This window comes from Sciurus vulgaris (assembly GCF_902686455.1).
Source record: "Sciurus vulgaris genome assembly, chromosome: 9".
NCBI lineage: Eukaryota > Metazoa > Chordata > Mammalia > Rodentia > Sciuridae > Sciurus > Sciurus vulgaris.
This window is the reverse complement of record NC_136469.1, coordinates 41,484,410-41,506,535: the sequence shown is the minus strand read 5'-3', so window position 1 is coordinate 41,506,535 and position 22,126 is coordinate 41,484,410. Positions and strand designations below refer to the sequence as shown.

Here is a 22,126-nt window from a genome sequence, read left to right as displayed (position 1 = left end):
AGAACCAAACTATTCATTTTGGTAATGTGATATATTGACTAATGACATTATATTTATATGGCACTATATTAAGATTAAAATATCTTCAGGTCCATTATGTCTCTCATCCTCAGAGAAAACACATGAAATATACAAGGACTTAAGAAAACTGAAACAAGAGAAGCTGAAAACCAGTGTCACAGACTAAATCAGTGACTGAACTAAAATCGAAAGCTGCATCTATTAATCCCTGAAAAAGGCATCTCACATCCCTTTATCTCCATGTTTTTAGAACTTGTTTCTTTTTCAATGCTGGTTATCTATTAAGTTTAATCCAAGGAGTAATTATAATGAATCTGTTTGGATTATTACATTATTTAATTAATTAATGACTTTGAAATGGTAATAGTGGAAACTGTCTTTTTGTTACATTAATTTCTAAATTCCTCTTGTCATTTTAGGTACCACTGCTTTGTTTTTGTTCCTGGTTATGCATCCTTCCATCCTTAGCAACTCCCCCAGCCCAAAAACCTTTGAGGAGGTACAGTTCTTTAATAGAAATAACTACCACAGGGGGATTGATTGGTAAGATGGGTTATTAGTATAAATCTAAAAGTTTATGTACTGTTCACAGTATAAACATAGTGCTAATATTTAGAAACATATAAGTTTGTAGCCATAAATAAGAGTTACCCTCTGTGCCTTGGAAATTGATCAGATAACATGAAGGAAGACAGAAATCATTCATAACAAACTCATTTTGGTATATGGAGTGACATTGCTTCATGAGACCCACGTGTAACTTCAATTGATATCAATTTTCTGTGATGATGATTGCAGACATGAAATTAAAAAATAGCATGATACCCAGGAATTTCATTCCTTTGTACTCTTAAGAAAACATTTTCATATTTTTCTCTTGTGCACTTTTCATTATGTGATGCTATGGTTCATGAATATCATTTTTTATTTTGTTTTAGTATAAAAGGCAAAATAATAAGTATATAGAAATATAAATGTGTGTATATGTCATGAGTAATAAAAGCAATAAAAACTCTACCAATAATGTATGAAATTTATATTTTTACCTTTGAATTAAAATTGGAAATATATTAGGCATCTGAAGAAAATAGTTAAAATGTGAAAATTTAGATACATAGAAACTAGTACATAGTAGAAATGGATGGTACAATGTAACACTTTAATCATGAAATAAAAATCTAGAGGTTTTGCTCCTAAGACAAATGCTGGACAGAGAGTGATATAAAGGAGTGAAATTCATGTGATAATTCTAGAGCATAAACATAAACGTTTTGCATTGATTTTAGCACGAAGAGTCATGTATGTTAACCTCTGTTTTGTCCGATTATGGGATCTCAATTTTGTAAGTACCAACCACCTAAAGTGTTGCTTATGGGTAGTCTGAATGAAAAAGTAAAGTAATGGATTGAGTAAAATTTGAATACCCACTACAATTCACATATGTTAAAATTGTTATATATGTCACTGCCAATTCTTTATAGAGAACTTGGTATTGATTGTTTGGTGTTAAATAATAACAGGGAGAATTGAGAACCATCAGTTACTTCAGCTGCTACTTGACTGTGGGAATAATCAATTTTTTGTTGTTATGTATTGTATGAAATAAAACCTCTTTGATCATAAGCTAGTAATGTGTATAGGCACTCTGATATAAATAAAAAAGTCTCTTAAGCTGTTTACAAAAGAGGACTTAAATAAATAGAAAACTAAAGAGCAATGAAGGATTTTAAGTATAACTCACTGAAATTACCCCAAATACAAACATTTTGATTGACAAAAGTATACATTTACTAAAGGCAATTAATTCAAATAAATAGTAACTGCAAAATATCAATATATAGCACTAAATGTAGCTTTGCACACAATTTCAAATATTTACATTTGTCAAACTGGTCTGACCTCTTTTATGAAACATTAACTACTTAGCTGTCCTTTTAGAATCAGTTCCAAAAGGTGTGGAAGATTGTGTGTCTCAGAGTCCCAGGGTCATTTAAAGAATTAACTTAGACACAGTTATTGGATGCTTGAACCTGCATTTTTGGAGAAATGGATAAAACTAGGGCTATTTTAACTGACAAACAGCTTAGGGTACTAAAAAAGTAGGGCAAATAAAAATTAAAAGCATTATCTTTAACAAAATAGTTGAGATTTGCAATCAGACCTTCTCAGAAAAATATTTGAGTTATGCATGCTTGTAAGTTTAATGTTTTATCTGTTGGTATTATTATTTTGAGTTATATGAGGGTTAGTGGAAGGTTGGAGTGGGCATGGAAAGCTATACAATCCTGTTAACATTTAGAACCCCTAAAGTCATAATGTGGCTTTGAGTAAAATCAAGTAAAAATACTCAGAGTCAACATAAATAGGAAATAAATGTTGAGTATTACAAACAAAACAAAACAAAAACAAAACACATTTTTTTCAGGTTGAAAAAAATGCTAAGGTGTTATGTTTAATAGAAGTAGCAAATTTGAGGAAGGCAGGCATTCACTTCTAACCCCCAAATTGCTAAAACATTCTGGTGTGCTTGCTAATTCTTTGGATAATCTGAATATGTATTTTCCAACAGTGAGCCTGTTTGGGGAGCATTCAGGTACCATTCTATAAATATGAACCTGAATTCTTTTTGTTTATTGATCAAACTTTTTTTCAATACTGTATAGCACTTTTTCAACATTTTACTATAGAAAGTGTGAACATATAGGTGATAATATATTACCTTCTGTTTGAGTGTCAACACAGTATAGGTCTAACATCCAGAACTACGTAGGATTTCAAAACTTAAATTGTTTCAGTTATGAAATGCTGAGAAAATAGGACAATTTTTTAGAAACTTAAAGTTATATAATTTCGAAACCTCTGCTCTTTTTTTGGTGATATTTGGAATCTTTCTCAAAAGCAAACTTGGATCAAACAGGACACCACTATTCATTGGTGATAACCTTGACACCCCTGCAACCAGCATAAGCTTCTAAATAATATCCTAAAATGTGTCATCCTCTGTAACTCGATTGTATACCAGAAGACATACCAGATCAAACTCTCCCAAAAGCTTTGTATATCTCTTTCTTTCTGAAAGGAGGCCAGAAATAACCTATCACCACCAATGCAATTTCCAGAAAACATAAATGAATTTCTTTACTCCTCTGAATGTTAAGACATCACTTGGTTGAACCAGCTATAGTTTGCAAAGCTTTAACAACTGGAATCTCACCACAAATGTTCTTATGTGAAACTACGAGATCTCACCATTGAAAATTCTGTGAAAGTCTTACATGATCTCATTCTAAAGAAAACAACACACTATAAAAAGAAGTTCTCCCATGCATGTTAATGTTTGTTCAGTTCAGTGTTTATTGAATTACCTTTTCTTGTTTGCCCACAGTCATGGTGGCTTAAGAATTGAAGGGGTTGGTGCTGGAGAGTGAAACAATTATTATAAAATGTAAGAAACCATGGAAGTCTCTGAGGAATCCCTTTTCCTCTAAAAGTTGTCCCTTTTTGCTTTAGAAATATATATGATCATCTGCTAAGTTCATTATACTTGACAACTTTTATCCTTTAATACAAAACATGAAGCAGAATCACAGAATCCTCCATTTTAGTGCTTGAGACTACAGGTATCCCTTTTTAACGCTGCAAGTAAATAGAGTATAAAAGATAAAATACATATTCTAACCTTGGGAATTTGGATAGGGTTTTATATTTGAAAATATATACATATGTTCAAATCTTTCATTGTAATTACTCCAAAGAGAGATGTAAATGACTCTCTATGACAGAAACAAATAAACAATGTTTACAACAGGTATGTTCTGCTGTATGATTAAATATAACATCAGCACAACACACCCGTGGAGATAAAATTATTTTATTATGATAAAGTAGAAAATGTTTTTTTCTAATACCTTTAAAATATCTTTGAACTGAGTCTATCATCTACTTTCATCATATTTTCCTTCTGTTTGAATAGTTTGATTTTTGTCTGTATAGTCTTAATTTAATACATTTAGATACATTTTAAATCGTTTGTCATTTATTTGATCATTCTGTGTCTACATTTTTGTTATCTGTTACCTTTTTTTTTTTTTTTGCTATTAAGCAAACAAAATGTCTTTAGAAAAACATTTTCAAAAGGCATTATAGTGTTTTGGACATTTCCCTTGCTAATTCTAGAGGACAATGCCTTTAAGGAAAATTTTTGTTTAGGAAACAAATGAAAATGTGGAACACCTCTGTTATCTTCAGTCAGTCACTAGGATATAAGTATAAAATAGGATCTTATTTTGAGAAAAATATTCCTTTTGTAGGTATATGGATTTTTTCCCTGTTCCATCTAATGTTACTACTGACTTGCTGTTTGAGAAAAGTGCCAATTACTTCCACTCAGAAGAAGCTCCTAAAAGAGCTGCGTCCCTGGTCCCCAAAGCCAAGATCATCACCATTCTCATTGACCCATCAGACCGAGCATACTCCTGGTACCAGGTAAGAGTAAGCAAATCTAACTGGGAGAAGTGGGGTGTGGATAATGGAATATCGTTTTTAGCAATAACCTCTATCTCAGGTATTAACAAAAGAGAAGATCTGCTAGTTGGATGGTATCAGCAGAAAAGTAGATGACTTTTCCTTTGTTTTCCTAAAGAAACTAACTTTCTGTGTTAACCTTTTAATTTTTTATTTAATTAATATATTTAATAAAATGTGTTAATTCAATAAATTAAATTAAAATATGACAAAATATGTACCCTGTTTGCATGTATGTGAGTATGTAGAGATATACATCTATTTCCATACACTCAGTTCCTCTATAGCTCTGCATTTTAAGTATGCATTTTAAAAATCATGAATATTCATTCAATTCATCTATGTTTTATAAAAGGATAAATAGAAAAAATTTATGCTTTATGTGTTATAAGGTCTCTGTGTGTCTCTGTCATTGTATTTTGAAAGCAACCATAGATGATATGTTAATGAAAGAGCATGGTTGTGTTCCAGTAGAATTGTATATACAGAAACAGACCTTAGGCATGCATAAATTATTTCCCCATCTCCAAAAGAACTTAAATAACTGCTTGTACTCTAGAAGTAACTTAGTGGCAAAGCTTATATAAGAATTCTTCATCCTTGGAATCCCAATCTGTTTAAACCTACTCTAAGTCTCTTTCTTGTATAGTCATTGTCATTATTTCTCTGATGATGGTGAGAACTCAGCACAAATATTATTACTGTAAAATAATTAAACAGACTGTAATAATACTTGTATATAAAATATATTTTTATTTAATAAATCATTAAAATAATAGAGAAGAAACCTGTTCCAGGGATATTTTAATGACCAAATGGAAAGTTCTGATAAAAGGCATTCAAAATGAAATATAAGAAAATCAGTCTTGCCTCCAGGATCCTTTGTTATCATTGCTCATTTTTTAAATTTAAAAATACTTTCCTCTTATTTATATTTCCATCCATTGATCAATAATTTTAATGACAACTGTATGCCAAGTATTGTTCTAAAACTGATTTGAACGTGTTAATGTGGCTGCTATACATGAGAATGCTTTTCATATAACTGGAAAAATTCTATATGTGTAAATAACAATATAAATTAGAAAGAAATAGGTGATGAACTGACGGACACCTTCTGTGATAAAGTCCATCTTAAAGACTATAGGGAAAAAGTTAGATTGATTAACTGACTGCAGCAGAGATGTCCAGACCCCAGAAGAATCAGTGCACATTCTCTATAGAAGTGAAGGATTTATTAGGAGAGAAATTGAGGTGAAGTTGAAATATGGAGTGTTCTGAGAGGGGCAAAACATAACTATGTATAAAGAAATTATTATCAGGCCAGGCTAACAAAGAAGACTATGGGTTATACTTCTTAGAAACTATGAAGTTAAGATGAATATGTTATATTGTGTATACAAAAATTCTTTAAGCTCTGCAAGGGAATTGAATATAAGATAATTCTGTGCTCTGAGTGACCCACATAGCTCAGATTCTCCAGGCAGGGGTGGGTGTAATGTTCCACTGAAATAATTTCAGACACCCAACTCCTTGAAATTATGATATTAAATTGAAGAACATAGTTCCTTGGCACCAAGACACCTCAGTTAACAAAAGCAGTTTGTTGGGAGAGGTTTTGTGACAGGGACAGAGTCATACAAAACAGAATCCTAGTTAAGTATACTGAAAATTGACAGATTTGATTTTGCACCTTTTAGCTTTTCTACCCAAAATCTGGAGAAAAGGGAAATAAGCCATAATTGGCTCAAAAAGACAGAAGAAAATTGGATCGTGGCAATCAGCCCCTGAAAAATTGGAAATTTACAGAAAAAGAAGGTTTCAAGTTTGCAAGCTAACAAAACAATCTAAATATTGCAAATAAATCACTCCAGAGGGGTAAAATGCAGACCTTAACAAAGTCTAGTAGAATCTGTAGTATAGTAATTTGAATCCCAATTGAAGCAAATTCGCTTTTCAACTAGATGTGGTAAGCATCCACAAATTCAGCACTAAACCTGAGAATTTATTGGTCAACTTAAGGAAAAGGTGATTTTCTCTAGTCCATGGACTGGAATCTGAGTCATTATGAAACATTTTCATATTTGGATTGCTGCTTTCTGCATTTTCTGCACAATAAATGGTTCTGATTCACTGCAAAGGTTACCACTAGATAAAATAATCTTGGTTTTCAGATGCTAGGCAACATGATAAAGTCTGTGGATTTTGTACATGTCATAGTTTTCGGTAGTTTTCTCCATTTTGAAAAGCCAATAGGTTTTATATTGTTTTTTATTGTTTTTTTTTTTTTCCTGGTCTAGAAACTACATTACTAGGAGGAACAAAAACTATTTTGCAGAATTAGTGCTTATGTATTATGGATATTCACTGAGCATGATGAATGGTTTGTTTATGGGCTAAAAAGGGGACATAATGCAGCTTTCAAAAGTTTACTTTCACATAAAATACATGTACCAAGGAAACAACTCAGAAAAGTTGGTTAAGGAATCCTCCCAATAAGAATTCAATCTCTACCAAATAAGTCTTTAAAAAATATACACATCAGTGTCATAATTTAAAATTTTGATGCTCCAAGCAAACATTTTCATCCTTTATTAATTTCAAAACAAATAACTCTTCAGCAGTGAGGCACTCTTTCCTTTAGCTTTAGGACTTGCCAGAAAGATTGGTTTTTAATTATTTATGCCTATGGTTCAAGTTAGTTTAATTATCCACCTTTTCATCAGCATCAGCGATCACATGAAGACCCTGCAGCTCTGAAGTTTAGCTTCTACGAAGTAATCTCAGCCGGGTCCCGTGCACCCATGGAGCTGAAAACCTTGCAGAAGAGATGTTTGGTCCCTGGGTGGTATGCCAGCCACATTGAGAGATGGCTTGTTTATTTCCCCCCTTTTCAGGTATGGAGCAATAAAGATTTACATCATGTAACAATCTCATTAAGTCGATGACTTTGCCTCAAGGATAAAGGAAAATTTTACTCATTAAAACTACTAGATTTTTACCTCTTACTTATAAATAATGAACTGTGGCAAAGAAAAATAGAGGCAGAGTTATAAAAACGGTTTAATTTTCTGAAAGTATTTCAGAGTAATTTTCTCTGCTCCATTTTCTGGTGCCTTGCCTGATTGTAAAGAGTTTCAATAGCTTCCTGATTAGATCCCTGATTCTTATTCTGACATAAATAAAGCTTGAAGGGAGCCTCTTCACTAAACAAGGCAAATATTGTTTTGCTTAATTAAGTGCCATTATTTTGCTTCTGAACCACCTTGTTGATTTTTTTGGAAGTCCTATGCTTTTCTCACATTCCTTGCTTTTTTTTTTTTTTTTTTTTTTTTTTTTTTCCTGGCATCAACTTAGGTTACCAAATCAAATCCTTTGGCTCGTATAAACAGTCTAGTGTGATGTCAGAAGTGGTGTGTACTTGGGTATTTAAAACTGCAGTGTCTAATGTTATAGTTGTTACCACTTACAGTTAATTCAATTTGTATTAAAATTAAATGAAACTAAAACTGCAGTTTTTATTTGCATTAGCCTCATTCAAATGTTCAATAGCCACATGTTAGCACAGCTATAGCACATTCTTACTATCACAGAAAGTTCTATTAAACAATGCTAATCTAGACTGGATAGAAATATTGGAAAATAGTTATGGGCCAGAGTCGCCTTATAGGCTTTGTCACCTTCCATTCTGGCCTTAGTCATTTTATCCTGCCGGGTCCACTCTGATCATATTAACAAATTCTTCCCCTTAGTTTTTTGAGGAACTATATCTATGCCCAGGTTCTCTGAGAATTCTTGCCTTCTTTTCCATATGAATTATCAAAGTATTTCTTCAGATTTTACATTGCTATACTCCTCAATAGAATTACTAATGAATGACAGGTCTTCTTTCTTACTACAAATGGGCTTATTACGAACATCCTTCTTTTCCACAGTGTTCCTTTCCAACATCAATGATGAAATAATCACCTTTGTAAAAAATTTGGCTTATATTTGTGATTTTGTAGTTAAATTTCTAAGCTCCCTTGGTCCCCACAATTGGGTTTTTGCTTTTAAAGTGTTTGTAGGACTTCTTAAATAACAAAATGAGTGTGCTTAATTAGCATGATTTATTTCTTTATTCAGATCATTAACAAGGACTGTGTGATTATATCTAATAATGATGCATGCAAATGCCCTTCGGACCTTGTCTCTGAATAAGTTGGGAGTGCAGAAATTTGTTTTACAGTTAACATGTCTTTTTTCAACATTAGTTGATTTATTTTTTTTATTATTATTATTATTACTATTTTGGTAATTTAGTTGCTAATTATCGATGGGCAACAACTAAGAACTGATCCTGCTACAGTGATGGATGAAGTACAGAAGTTTCTAGGAGTCTCTCCTCATTATAATTACTCAGAAGCTTTAACGTAAGTTTGTATTCTTATTAATTAATTAAACTTTCAGCATAGAAACAAATTTAAAGAAACTAGTTTGGTGATTCAGTGGTCAGTTACATGTTAACCATGGGGAAGAACAATCAAAATGATGTGATGAAGAAAGGCACTAAATTGTCTGTTGATTCCTAAACATGCAGATTTCTCCTGGAAGGAAAGAATAGAAAAAACTAGTTGTGAGTCTCAAAACCAACAACAAACCTCAAAAGTAGCCTTGAAATAAGTTTGTAAGAGCTGGCCCATTTAACAGACAATATCTGAACTTCTTGGAAGTATGAAGAGATTAGGTGATTTTGGATTGGGTTTTTTTGCAGTTTTCAGAAACAATTTCATATAGGGAGAAATATTCCAATAGGTGACAGCATGAGGAGAGAGAGAGAGAGAGAGAGAGACAGAGAGAGAGAGAGAGAGAGAGGGAGAAGTACTATTATTGCTCTAATACATACTTTCATTTATTAAATTTCATCTTTATGCAAAATTAAATGTGACCCTGTCATCCCTTCTTCAGAGACCTCAGCAGTTACAGCACTGGTTTGTTGTTGTCTGTTTGTTTGGGTAGTTTTATTTTGTCTTGTTTTATTTTTGCTGGTTTCCTTTGATCTTGATATTTGACTCCATTGGGTTCAACAGGTGCATTAGAATTTAAGAAAGCCCTCAGTGTCAGAATTGTCATATGCCTGAGAGTGAGTGCCTCCATAAATGTTCCACTTTGGCTGCCTCTCTTTCATCACCTTAGTTCTGACTATATTTTTAAATGAGACTTCCATTTAGTATTTTTAAAACAGATGCCTGTCTTACATTGACCATTTATAATGGTTGGCAATGAGATTTATGAAGATTTGTATTTTTTCCTATCTCCTGTTTAGATCAACTGGAAAATAAAAAGCTGGATGGGCAACAAAACTCATACACACACACACGCACACACACACACACACACACATATGTATATATTATATATATATAGTTTAATGTTATGACTACTCGTGGACTGAGCTTTAAAGTAAAAATGACTGCATTATGGAATTCACTCACTATGTCAGTGTAAAATTCAGTTCTATAGATCAGATCAACTGTTTTTTCCAATTTATTATGCTCTTTATTCTATGTCAATTTAGAAAGTGAGAGGAAGATTTATTTTATCTTTTGGAATCTTTTGTTATAAAGGATTGACAGAAAAGCATTAAACACTGATATATTTGTAAAAAACACATGTAGAGACATGTAAGAGAGACATTTTGGTTGAAGGATAAAGGAGTAGGTGGAATTCTAGAGTACTGAGCTTTCTTCCTGAAAGTCATTTACTTAGCTGTTACTATACGCCCCCACCCCAAGGGGCCGGGGATTTGAACCCAGGTTCTTGCACATGCTAGGTGAGTGCTCTCCAGAAGGAGCTATTTCTTCAGCTTCTAGCTGTTACTATTAACCTACTGATTTCTGTGTTTTCTTTTCTACTAGTACTGCCCAAGTTTTGTAGAGCTTAGTTCAATTACTTATAGACATTAGATTTCATATTTAACATTCAACTTAACCTTAAAGAAAGCTGAGTGAGTTTACAGTTCAAGTCCTCTTTCTGTTTTATATCTTTTTAAGTATTTCTTAGAAAAGAGAGCGTTATCCTTTCTAAATAGTTTTCTATTTCAAGTGGACTTATCTTTGGGTCTTTTTTTATAGAGTATATAACAAGGTTTGTATTTCAGAAAAAAAGAAGTGGTGTATTCTATAACGACATAATCACTTTTTTTGTATGGATAGTCCTTGACCTGTCCCCTCTGTATCCAGCTTGGCAGAAAGCTTTTTATCCAACTTCACTGCTGAGAAAAGGCAATGTCAACATAGAGAATTAATACCAAAGCAACATACTGTATACAAAGGACTGTGGATCACTTCAGACCTGAAATGTATCTAGCTAAAATTACTCATTATGTTATTCTCTCACCTGGTTGGGGGCTCAATGAGTAAAGTATGAGATAAGATAAGTACAGTCCCTCAAACTACAGTTTCTGGTCCAGCAATCCTACTTATGCTCTCATCCTACTGATAGGGGTAATGCACGTCTATTTAGTTTCTTTTCATATTTTCTTGTCCATCATCGGTTGGTCTAACACATCTTGAGAAAAACCAGTAGTGCATTTTTAGAATATTTGGAAGTTTTATGTCATTTTCTTAGGTCTAAAGTAGTCTTCCTTCACCCCATAGACTTTGCAGTTCTTTATCTGAATCCTGTCCTCACTGTTTAGTTACTCTTGTTAGAGTAACTCTGATAGTTGTTTTTGTGGTACTGTGGAAATATTGGGATGGCTATGAGTACAAAATATATATTCTCATAAATGTCATTTATATCAACAATTAAGAGATCCTTTATATACTTTTGTATTGCTTTATGTACTTTTGTATTTCCTGCTATGATAATATCATCTCCTTGTTGTTTAAATTTTTTTGAGCTTAAGACCTCTAAGAATGTAGTAAACTATCATCCAATATAAATTCCCAACCAACCACTTAAATACAGTGCTTTATACACAATAAAATAAATGAATGAAACTAGGTTACACAGTTTTTGTTTGTTTGTTTTTGTTTTTTACTATCCTCTCTTGTGGTGAAAGAGTGCTCCAATTTAAGAAGTCTCTAAACTGATTATTTTTAGTATAGTAAATTCTACTATCAAAACTATTTTTAAAACCATTGTCAGAGTGTTGTTTATTCCTTTCCATAATTGCTAAAGAAAATATTTAAGAATTCTAAAATTTATGCCAACTAAATGGATAGTCTGAGATCTTAAAATTATCTTGTATTGTCATAATGGGTTTTAAAAGTTGTATTGATTACGTAAAAATATATCTGATTTTCTCAGTGAGTGGGTGTGATTTGAAATGAGGACTATTAGCTTAAAACAATACATTTTGGAACTTTCCCATCCAATTAAAGTAAGTTACATTCTACAATTTTTTCAGGGTATTTATTGAAACAAATGCATACTGCCTTAAAAGAGGGGCAGAAAGAGAACAGAAGAAGATAATATAAGCTTGATATGAATTGTGCTAACATGATAAATTAAAATTAAAAATGTAAATTTTAAATTTGCCACAAATATATTCAGTCATAATCATCACCTAATCATTAATGTCCGTGACAGAATTCTTCAATTCAGAAATACTTGTTGGTTAAATAACTGAAACTGCATCTCATTTCTCAGTTCATTAATATATTTGTTCAATGAAACCAGACTGTGATAAATAAATTTTAATATATCGATTTACTTTTAAAACTTCGATGAATGGGCATTATGAATTTGAAAGTCAGAGATAGACTATACAGTTTATTTTGTGTGTGCGGTGTGTGTGTATTTTTGTTTGTTTATGAGATTTGGTTAAGTCACAAAGGATTGAAGATGCTTCAAATTTAGAAAGACTTCAAATGTTTCTAATACCACATCCATGGTAACCAAATTTATATAGCCCAGAAGTTCTTTCCCAATGCACTGCAGATGAGTTTGGGTAAGAATCTACCATGAAAAGGCTTTTTTAATAGCAAAACTATAGTCATAGTAACTAAAATCCCTTCATCCTCTAGATGACCTATGAAGGACCTCCTAGAAATGTTAAGTAGTGAAAATAAATATATTTACTAAACACATTTACTATATATACTAATTAATTTATATGTATATAGCCTCATAAAACTATGTAAGAGGTACTATGAACTCCATTTTTCAGGTGAAAAAAACTAGAGCATAAAAAAATTAAGTCAAAATTTACTCAGCAAATAGTTTAAGGAGGCAGAATTGGAAATCAGCTATCTCTGGAACCTACACTGACCAATCTTAAGCTCTTCCCATTGTCATAAGAACCAGAGAAAAACTGTATTGTAAATTTTTAATAATGATTAGTCTATCAACAGGAAGTACTTCCTTTCAAAATCTAAAAGCTTGGGCTGGGGTTGTGGCTCAGTGGTAGAGCATTTACCTAGCACATGTGAGGCACTGGGTTTGATGCTCAGCACCACATAAAAATAAAGAAATAAAATAAAAGTATTGTGTCCAACTACAACTAAAAAAATTTCATTAAAAATACTGAAAGTGGACTGGGGATATAGCTCAGTTGGTAAAGTGCTTGCCTCACATACACAAGGCCCTGGGTTCAATCCCCAGCACCACCAAAAAAAAAAAAAAAGAAAGAAAAAAGAAAACTGAAAGCTTAAAATGAGCTTTTTAAGTTATATCAGTCATTGCTATGAACAGAATCTATCTCTAGTCTTACTGAATTTCACATTACAAATAAATGTGTAATCATAGAGGCATGCAATTAAAGCACATTGAGATACCACTTTATTCCCATTGCAGTGGTTATAATCTAAAAGATAATAACTGATATTATCAAGAATCTGGTGAAACTTGAAACCTCATATATTGCTAATGGTTGTGAGTGGCTAGAGGAAGTTGGTCTCTGGGAGCATGTCCTTGGGAACTATATCTGGTCCCTGGTTCCTTAGCTCCTTTCTCACTCTCTTTGCTTTCTGGCTACCATGAACTGAGCATCTTTCCTCCTCTATGCCCTTCCGCCATGATATTCTACCTCACCTCAGACCCGCAGTAATGAAGTCCATCAACCATTAATTGAACCTTTGAAATTATGAACTGATTACTAAAAGTAATCACTCCATAGCACACCAAAACCTTTTCTCTTAAATGACTTTGGAGTTTGTGATACACAGATGTGGATGAAGTTTGACTTTTTATTTTTAAACTCTACAAAAGAAAATAATGGACTTAAAATTTATGAATATTTTCATACAAGATGAAGGAGATAGTCTTATTAAAATAAACATTTCCCCCTCTAATTTGTTCTTGTCAAGTATTTTGGTCACAGTAATGATAATGTGATTAACAGAGGGTTATAATGAAGGCTCAAATAGGGAAATACAAAATATTTTGATGAACAAATATAAATTTAACATACTACTATTATTGTTATTGTAATTATAGCATGAAAATCCCATTTATAGGTGCAGTTACTTTAATATAATTCTCATACTAAAAGAAGAAATTATTTTCTCTGGAAAAGACTTAAATGGTTTATAGCTATAGAATCCTAAAAATAATCACTCCATGGTACACCAAAACCTTTTCTCTTAAATGACCCTGGAGTCCTGTGATATGTAGACATGAATGAAGGTTGATTTGACATTTTTAAACCTTATCAAAGAAAATAATGAACTTAAAATTTATGAATATTTTCATACTAGCAGAAGGATGTAGTCTTATTAATTTCTATTAATAGGAGGTTTTACTGAAAATTTTCCTATTGGGCAGTGAAATCTTAAGAGTAGTTTTGATTTGCATTTCTCTAATTGCTAAAGATGTTGAACATTTTTTCATATATTTGTTGATTTATTGTATTTCTTCTTCTATGAAAAATCTGTTCTGTTCCTTAGCCCATTTATTCACTGGGTTATTTGTTTTCTTAGTGTAACGTTTGTGAGTTCTTTATATATCCTGGAGATTAATGCCTATCTGAGGTGCATGTGGTAAAGATTTTCTTCCATTCTGTAGGATCTCTTTTCATATTATTGTTGCCTTTAGTGAGAAGAAGCTTTTGAGTTTGAATCCATCCCATTTTACTTCTTGTGCTTTGGGAGCTTTGTTAAGGAAGTCAGATCCTCAATTGACATGATGAAGAATTGGGCCTACTTTTACATCTATTAGACACAGAATCTCTGTCTAGTACCTGTCTTTGATCCACTTTGAGTTCAGTTTTGTGCTGGGTGAGACATAGAGGTTTGATTTCATTTTGTTACAAGCGGCTTTCCATTTTTTCCATTTATTGAATAGGCTATCTTTTCTCCAATGAATGTTCTTGGAGCCTTTGTCTAGTATGAGATAACTGTATTTATTTGGGTTTTTCTCTGTGTCTTCTATTTTATACCATTGGTCTGTGTCTGTTTTGGTGCCAGTATCATGCTGTTTTTGTTACTGTAACTCTGTAATGTAGTTTAAGATCTGGTATTATGATGCCTCCTGCTCCACTCTTCTTGCTAAGGATAGCTTTGTCTATTATAGGTTTCTTATTTTTCCAAATGAATTTCATGATTGCTTTTTCTAGTTCTATGAAGAATATTCTTGGGATTTTAATTGGAATTGCATTACATTTGTATAATGTTTTTGGTGGTATAGCCATTTTTCAGACAACAATAAATGGTGAAGATGTGGGGGAAAAGGTACACTTATACATTGCTGGTGGGAGTACAAATTGGTGCAACCATTGTGGAAAGCAGTATGGATATTTCTCAGAAAATTTGAAATGGAACCACCATTTGACCCAGCTATCCCACCCCTCAGTTTATACCCAAAGGACTTAAAATCATCATATGACAGTGATGCAGCCACATCAATGTTTATAGTAGCTCAACTCACAATAGCTAAACTGTGGAACCGACCTAGTTACTCTTCAACAGATGAATGGATAAAAAAAATGTTATATATATCATGTGAACTGTTAGCATTAAAAAATAATTAAATTATGGGATTTGCTGGTAAATGGATGGAGCAGGCTAAGCAAAATAAGGAAATTCCAAAAAAAAAAAGAAAACTGAAGACCAAATGTTTTCTGTGATATGCATTTTCTAATTCACAAGAAGTGGGTGTGCTTGGGAATAATAGAGTTACTTCACATTAGGTAGAGGGTAGTGAAGGGAGGGGAGGGAATATGAGGATAGGAATAATAGTAGAATGAATCAGACTTTTTATTACCCTATATACATATGTAACTATGTGACCAGAGGGGGATTCTATCTCATACACAACCAGAAGATTGAGAAAGTATACTCTATTTATATATAATGTGTCAAAGTTGCCAGGCACAGTGGCCCACACCTGTAATCCCAGTGGTTCAGGAGGCTGAGATGGGAGGATTGTGAGTTCAAAGCCAGCCTCAGAAAAAGTGAGGCACTAGGCAACTCAGTGAGACCCTGTCTTTAAATAAAACACAAAATAGGGCTATGGTTGTGGCTGGGTGGTTGAGTGCCCCTGAGTTCAATCCCCAGTACCCCTGTTTCCTCAAAAAGCAAAGGGATGCAGTTAAAAAACTTCCAGTTTCCCTGGTTATAGATTGATATGCAAATAAAAATACTTATGTTAGGGCATCATACCTAATAAACTGCTTAAAAATACTTTCTTTAACGTTTTTTGGGGGTTTTGTAATTTTTTAGGTTTGATTCTCACAAAGGTTTCTGGTGTCAGTTGCTGGAAGAAGGCAAAACAAAATGCCTTGGAAAGAGTAAAGGAAGAAAATATCCACCAATGGATTCTGATGTAAGTGTAGAGCTTAAAAATCTAAGCTAATTGTACAAAATAATAAATAGTAATATCACATCTATTTTCTTAGAAAAATGATTAAAGTCAAAATTCAACTGCTAAAATTTAAAGTGACATTTGAGTTTAGAATATCTAGGTTGCTTGTTTAATTTTTCCAATTATCTAATATTACCTGTCATGCAAGATTAAAGGAAAACAATAGAATTTTGCAATATTGAACAAGAATAAAAAGATACCATCTCATTCCAAAAAGAGTGATATCTGCCCAGAAATATCAGCACTAAAAATGTTAACCAAATCCAAGACAAGAAATATATCAACTAGAAATTGAAAATATGATCAAAAGATTTCCTTTTTCATTATGAAATTATTCCATAGTGGTAAGTGTAGCCTAGATAATATTACTGATATAATATTATCTAACTAGTACTAAACTTTGTACTGTTCATATGCTAATATGATGAAAACATTAATATTTTTCTCAGATGTCTAGCATACTAGTAGATAATTCAGGTTTTGAGGAATGGAGACATGTACATTAGAATGGTGACATGATGAATACTTAATGCTATAGTTTTTTTTTTCAGGTTGAATACCCTATATTTTTTCTTTAATACTTATTTCACATGAAGTTTATTCATATTTTTATTTCATAATTAGTCTACTTAAAATATAGTTTGGATATAAGAATGCAAATAGATTATGATATATAATTTTTTAGAACCCAGAAATTAAAGTATTTGGGAATTTTCCCCATAATCTTTAATACCTAATTTTAACTGACAATATGAGGTGGTCTGAGAATCCTCAGGTAATCTGAATTTATTGGAAAATTTTGTCTAACAAGATTTTGAGGACTATTTGTTGTTGTATTGGGCCTGAAAGAAACATGGCCTGTGATCAAAAAGCTCATAATTAATTTCTGTAGTGAAAACATGGGGAAAGGAGAGGTTCTACTGCTTTGATAAAGAACTCATATTCTCTGAAGTTCAATTTTATTTGCTTGATTATTAAAATATACCTTCAGAGCACTATAAAATAATCCTAATACATTAAACAAGATTGAAGATCCACTTCTATACTATTTCAAAAGAACAATGCAAAATTTATTCTTTATATGTCAAAGTTTTTCCCCTGTATATTTATTAAAGTTAAAACATTTAAAAGACACCATAGGATATCTTGCTTAATATTTCATTTTACTCTGTTCTTACATAGATACACAGAGATATAATACAAAATTTGGTAGTAAAGATAAATGAGAAAAAGAACTTTTCAGGATATCAATTTCAAATCTCTCTACAAGGTTGCTGTGTAGTACATAATTAGTTTACTGAAGGGAGTAAAGTGTCTGGTTTGGGTATATGGTGTCCACAGAAAGGCAAACATAAAGGGCCTCAAGAATGTTAACAAAACACTATGGGCTAAATAAACAGATCACATGCTTAATAGAAATTTTAATCCAGATCTGATGCTTATTTAAGCATAGTCAAAATGTGTAAAATATACTTTAATAAACAAAATTGAATGTACTTTTATCTCTTCCTCAGAGCAGAGCATTTCTGTCAAGCTACTATCGGGATCACAATGTGGAGCTTTCAAAGCTGCTGCACAAACTGGGGCAACCCCTCCCATCCTGGCTGAGACAGGAACTGCAGAAAGTGAGATAGCATTGAGAGAAAACATGTTGAGGATTCATCTTTTCCAAAGTTTCCAGAAGCTACCAAAAGGCTGTCAAAAATATACCTCTTCAAATAAGAAGAAAGGACAAGACTCCTTCCATGTGCTGGCATGTGGATTACTAGAGGAAAAAAAAAAAAAAAAAAAAAAGGACTAGAAAAAGTATCTGATACAAGCCTTGAGGTCTATGGCCTTCTGCTTAACCCTCATCTGAGCCTGTGAGATTGTTGTAGACTACTTACTGTGCACTCATGTGTAAGTCAATAGCAACCAACATAAATGACAAACACAAATGCAAAACTGTTCCATTTCATATTAATATTTACACTTTTATATGTCAGCTAAGATTGTGTCTATAGATTTTTAGACCACTGTTTGCCTGTATAATGTTTTCTTAAATTCTTCAATTCTATGAAGCACCCTTCAAAACAAGCACCAAAATAAACATCACAATATAACATAAAATTCCAGAAGCATAACACATGAAAAATGCTTGCCAAAACTTAAATCCACTAAAGTATTTAGAAAGAATTGTGAAATATAATTTGTGCTAGATCAGAGAGTGGAAAAGTTATACATGTGCTTTATCTGCATAGAAAAGAGAAGTGCTGTAGCAAAAAAGTGATTTTTCATATATATAGTTCATTTATGTAAAAAATTACTAACTCTTCCACCATAAGGTAATATATATTGCAAACTTGTTGGATGATACATAGAAACACACTGAGTATAGCAAAACAGTAAATGATAATGTAAGTGTACTGACCAAATTCTCTAAAAGGGAGAAAGGATATACCTAAAGATATATCATTGAGAACTCTTTGCCCACTTGCTGTATGTTCTAGATCTATTCCAACAGTCCTCTCTAGTTCTACAGAAATGCATGCAGAGTGTCTGAGGTATGTGTCATCTCTGGTAACAGACCATCTTTTGATATGAATAACTTAGTTATATTCCCCAGAATAAAACCTGACAAATTAAAACTAAGGACAGTTTCCCTAGATGATGTGTTCAGACTCTTTACACTAATATTATTAAAAAGCCACTTTTTTCCTGGTAGTCAAAAATAAAATTGTATAATGTGCAGATTTATAATAAAAACAAAAATATGTGATTTGTAATCTGATGTTTAAAATGATACTTGTGATACAATGCAGAGAAAAATAAGTGGAATAAAATCCCATTTTGAAACTATTTCATATATCATTGTCATAGAACATAACAGAACACAGTTAAATTTATGGATAGCTACAAAATTAAATGCAGGAAGTACAAAGATGAGGGTGACCTGACTCTTGAAGTATATTTACATTTATATTTTAAAAATGACAAATATTCTTAATAAAATATTCAAAACAGGAAAAAATTTAAAATAAATCAACTTATTTTCTTATGTTAATATTTACTTAAATTTTAGATGTACTTGACACATGCATAAAATTTAAAGAGTAAATAAATTCCCTGTTATGATTACATGTCTTTATCAAAAATCCTTAAAGGTATGATTAGAAAAAAACATATTCAAGGAAAGTCTATAGCCTACTATTTTCATTTCATTGTCACTATAATGTGTAAAATTAATTCTGTGAACAATTTAGAAAAGTTTGATCCTTATACACACAGTAAATTTTAATGTACATTATAATTATTAATTACATTTTTTGAGGTTTTATGTACCCCCAAAATACATTAATTTTTAAACAACTTGGGGGGGGAACAATTTTAAGACCCCTAAGTAAAAAGCAAAAGCAAAATCATTTAGATAAACATGATAAATTCAGTCTTCATGCTTACCACATTGATTCTTTTGAAGCAACACATGCCAAACATGCTAAAAAAATTATCATGGTCTTTCATCTCCATTAATTTAAGAAAACTGACCTAAGAAGGACAGTGAGAGGAGGCAGCAGCAGCACATACAGTGTCATGTTTTCAAATGTCAACATTTATGCTGATAAAAGAAAAACAAAGGAAAGCTGATACACATATGCTTTAAATATGAGATGTACATTTGAACTTCGAAGTAAGTTGTCAATGGTATTCTTTTGTCGAGGTAAATTGAGTTGACTGAACAACTTACCCTTTAAAATGATTGTTAAAACATACTCAATGCCTGTATAGTGAAAGGAGAAAAGGGAAGATACAGCACCAAAATCAACTCTATCACAAGTACGGAGTTTGATGCTATATACAGCTGGAAGTGTTTGAAAGGATTTTTGAGCACTCAGTGTGTTTGGAATACAGCATCAAATTCTAGAGGATGGGCATACTTTCTACACTGGATAATCCAGTTGGTCATGCTATTCTGAAAATAACATAAATACACATGAGAAAAGAATGGGAGATAACATGATTTTTTAAAAAGTGGCTTTGTATAGAATTCCCTTTTTCATTGCTTAAAATACGAAACTTCCTCAGGAAGATATGAAATGGTTATTTCCATGTTTATAGCTATAATATTCTTGTCATTCACATTGAATGAAAATTATTGGAAACATTTTTTTTCTCTGAGTTTTTTAAAAGAAAAAAACTGAATATAACTCTGATAGTGGCATGGTACCTCATGTAAAACAATAAACTCTGATAAGAAAATGAAGATTTTGGGACTGGTGATTTTAGGAAATAAGTAGGTACTTGATAATTTTGCCTGGGGACAGTGGGATGTGGTTATAGAACATAGATAACCACTAACATAATTTAAAATAGAGATGGATGAAATGCTTGTGAGTAGGGAATAAGTAAAAATTTGTATATAACTTTTCCAAATTCTCCTAAATTCAGTGTTATTTGTTGTGATTTTTTTCTTTTTAGTTCTATCAGATATAAAGCAGCTCCTACATCACTTTTGGGACTCTGGAATAAAAGAATAAGATAATCACACAGCTGTTGCTTCAGAGACTTGAGAACCCTTGTGATTGTAGAATTTCTGACTCCCAGTACTCTTTTCTGCTCTCCACAAATGAACCCCTTTATTTCTTTAAAGCTTTAAAAGGTGTTAGCTAGTCTTTCCTTTATAAAAATATAGAAAACATCATGTGGGGTAAGCCAGACTCAGAAAGTCAAAGGTAATATGTTTTCTCTAATCTGTGGAAGCAAGAGAGAGAGAGAGAGAGAGAGAGAGAGAGAGAGAGAGAAGGGACATCAGGAAAACAGAAATGAGACACATTGAGTAGAGAAAGATGATCAAAGGCAGGGAAAGGAGAAAGGAAGGGGAAAGGAAGGGGAGGTATTGGGGAATGAAATAGACTAATTTTTGCCATATGCATAGCAAATATATCACGATGAATCCCACTATTATGTATAATTGGAATGCACCAATAATTTAAAAATAATAACAAAATAGTACCATATCTATTTTAAAAATCTAGAAAAAAGTCTCTAAACAAAAGATGTGGAGCTAAATGTCTATCTTCATTTTCCACATTTTCCTCTATTACAATCCTTTCTCTTCTAGATGTCAAATTTCCTCATGTTGCAACTCACCTTATTTTCATGTAGCAAGTACCCCCCATCTCTCTCTCTCCTTCCCTCCCTCCCTCCCTCCCTCCTTATATCCCTCTCTCTCTCTTTATCACACACACACACACACACACACACACACACACACACACCATATACACATATCTCTTATCTGGAATACATCTGAGTTCCAATTTTCTTCCCAAATATGCCATCCGCTGTCCCATCTACTCTAGAACCAGTCTCAGTACTAGCTAATAAACCAATACATCAATACTAGTGACTTAACAATGGCATGATATTATGCTTCCCAGAGATATCAGCCCTGCATTTTCTAGAAGATACATTTTAAGCCCTAAGGAATGACTCACAAATGAGAGGCACTGAACCGGTTAAATATTTTGATTTGAAAGTATCTTCATAACTTCAAATTACACTGTTCTAAGTTCTAATCTGCCAAAGTTCTACTCTGCTTGATGATTATCAACAATTTAGCTGTTCCTTCTTCTTTCCCATACTTCACACCTCTCAGCCCCCCAAACACAAACAAACACTCATATCCAAACAGTCAGCAGTCATGGAGCAAATCAAATACTCTGTGGTGCATAGTCTTTAAAAAATTATTTCTGGGTTGTCTTGGAATATTCACCATCTTTTCACTTAAATTCACAAGAACTGACAAACTTTTATA

The 22,126-nt window shown here is 32.5% G+C and overlaps 1 protein-coding gene across 4 annotated transcripts in view; it reads left to right on the top strand.

The window, feature by feature from the left end:
• LOC306669957 (bifunctional heparan sulfate N-deacetylase/N-sulfotransferase 3) overlaps positions 1 to 21,469 on the top strand; it is a 190,430-nt gene extending 168,961 nt beyond the window's left edge. For all 4 annotated transcript variants that reach the window (XM_079154208.1, XM_079154207.1, XM_079154209.1 and 1 more), the window contains 6 exons: positions 441 to 564; positions 4,332 to 4,506; positions 7,272 to 7,442; positions 8,848 to 8,957; positions 16,191 to 16,293; positions 17,847 to 21,469. In XM_079154208.1, the coding sequence (XP_079010334.1) occupies positions 441 to 564; positions 4,332 to 4,506; positions 7,272 to 7,442; positions 8,848 to 8,957; positions 16,191 to 16,293; positions 17,847 to 17,966 (803 nt within the window). In that variant the 3' untranslated portion in view covers positions 17,967 to 21,469. The remainder of the gene's footprint in view (positions 1 to 440; positions 565 to 4,331; positions 4,507 to 7,271; positions 7,443 to 8,847; positions 8,958 to 16,190; positions 16,294 to 17,846) is intronic.
• The last annotated feature ends 657 nt before the right edge of the window (positions 21,470 to 22,126 follow it).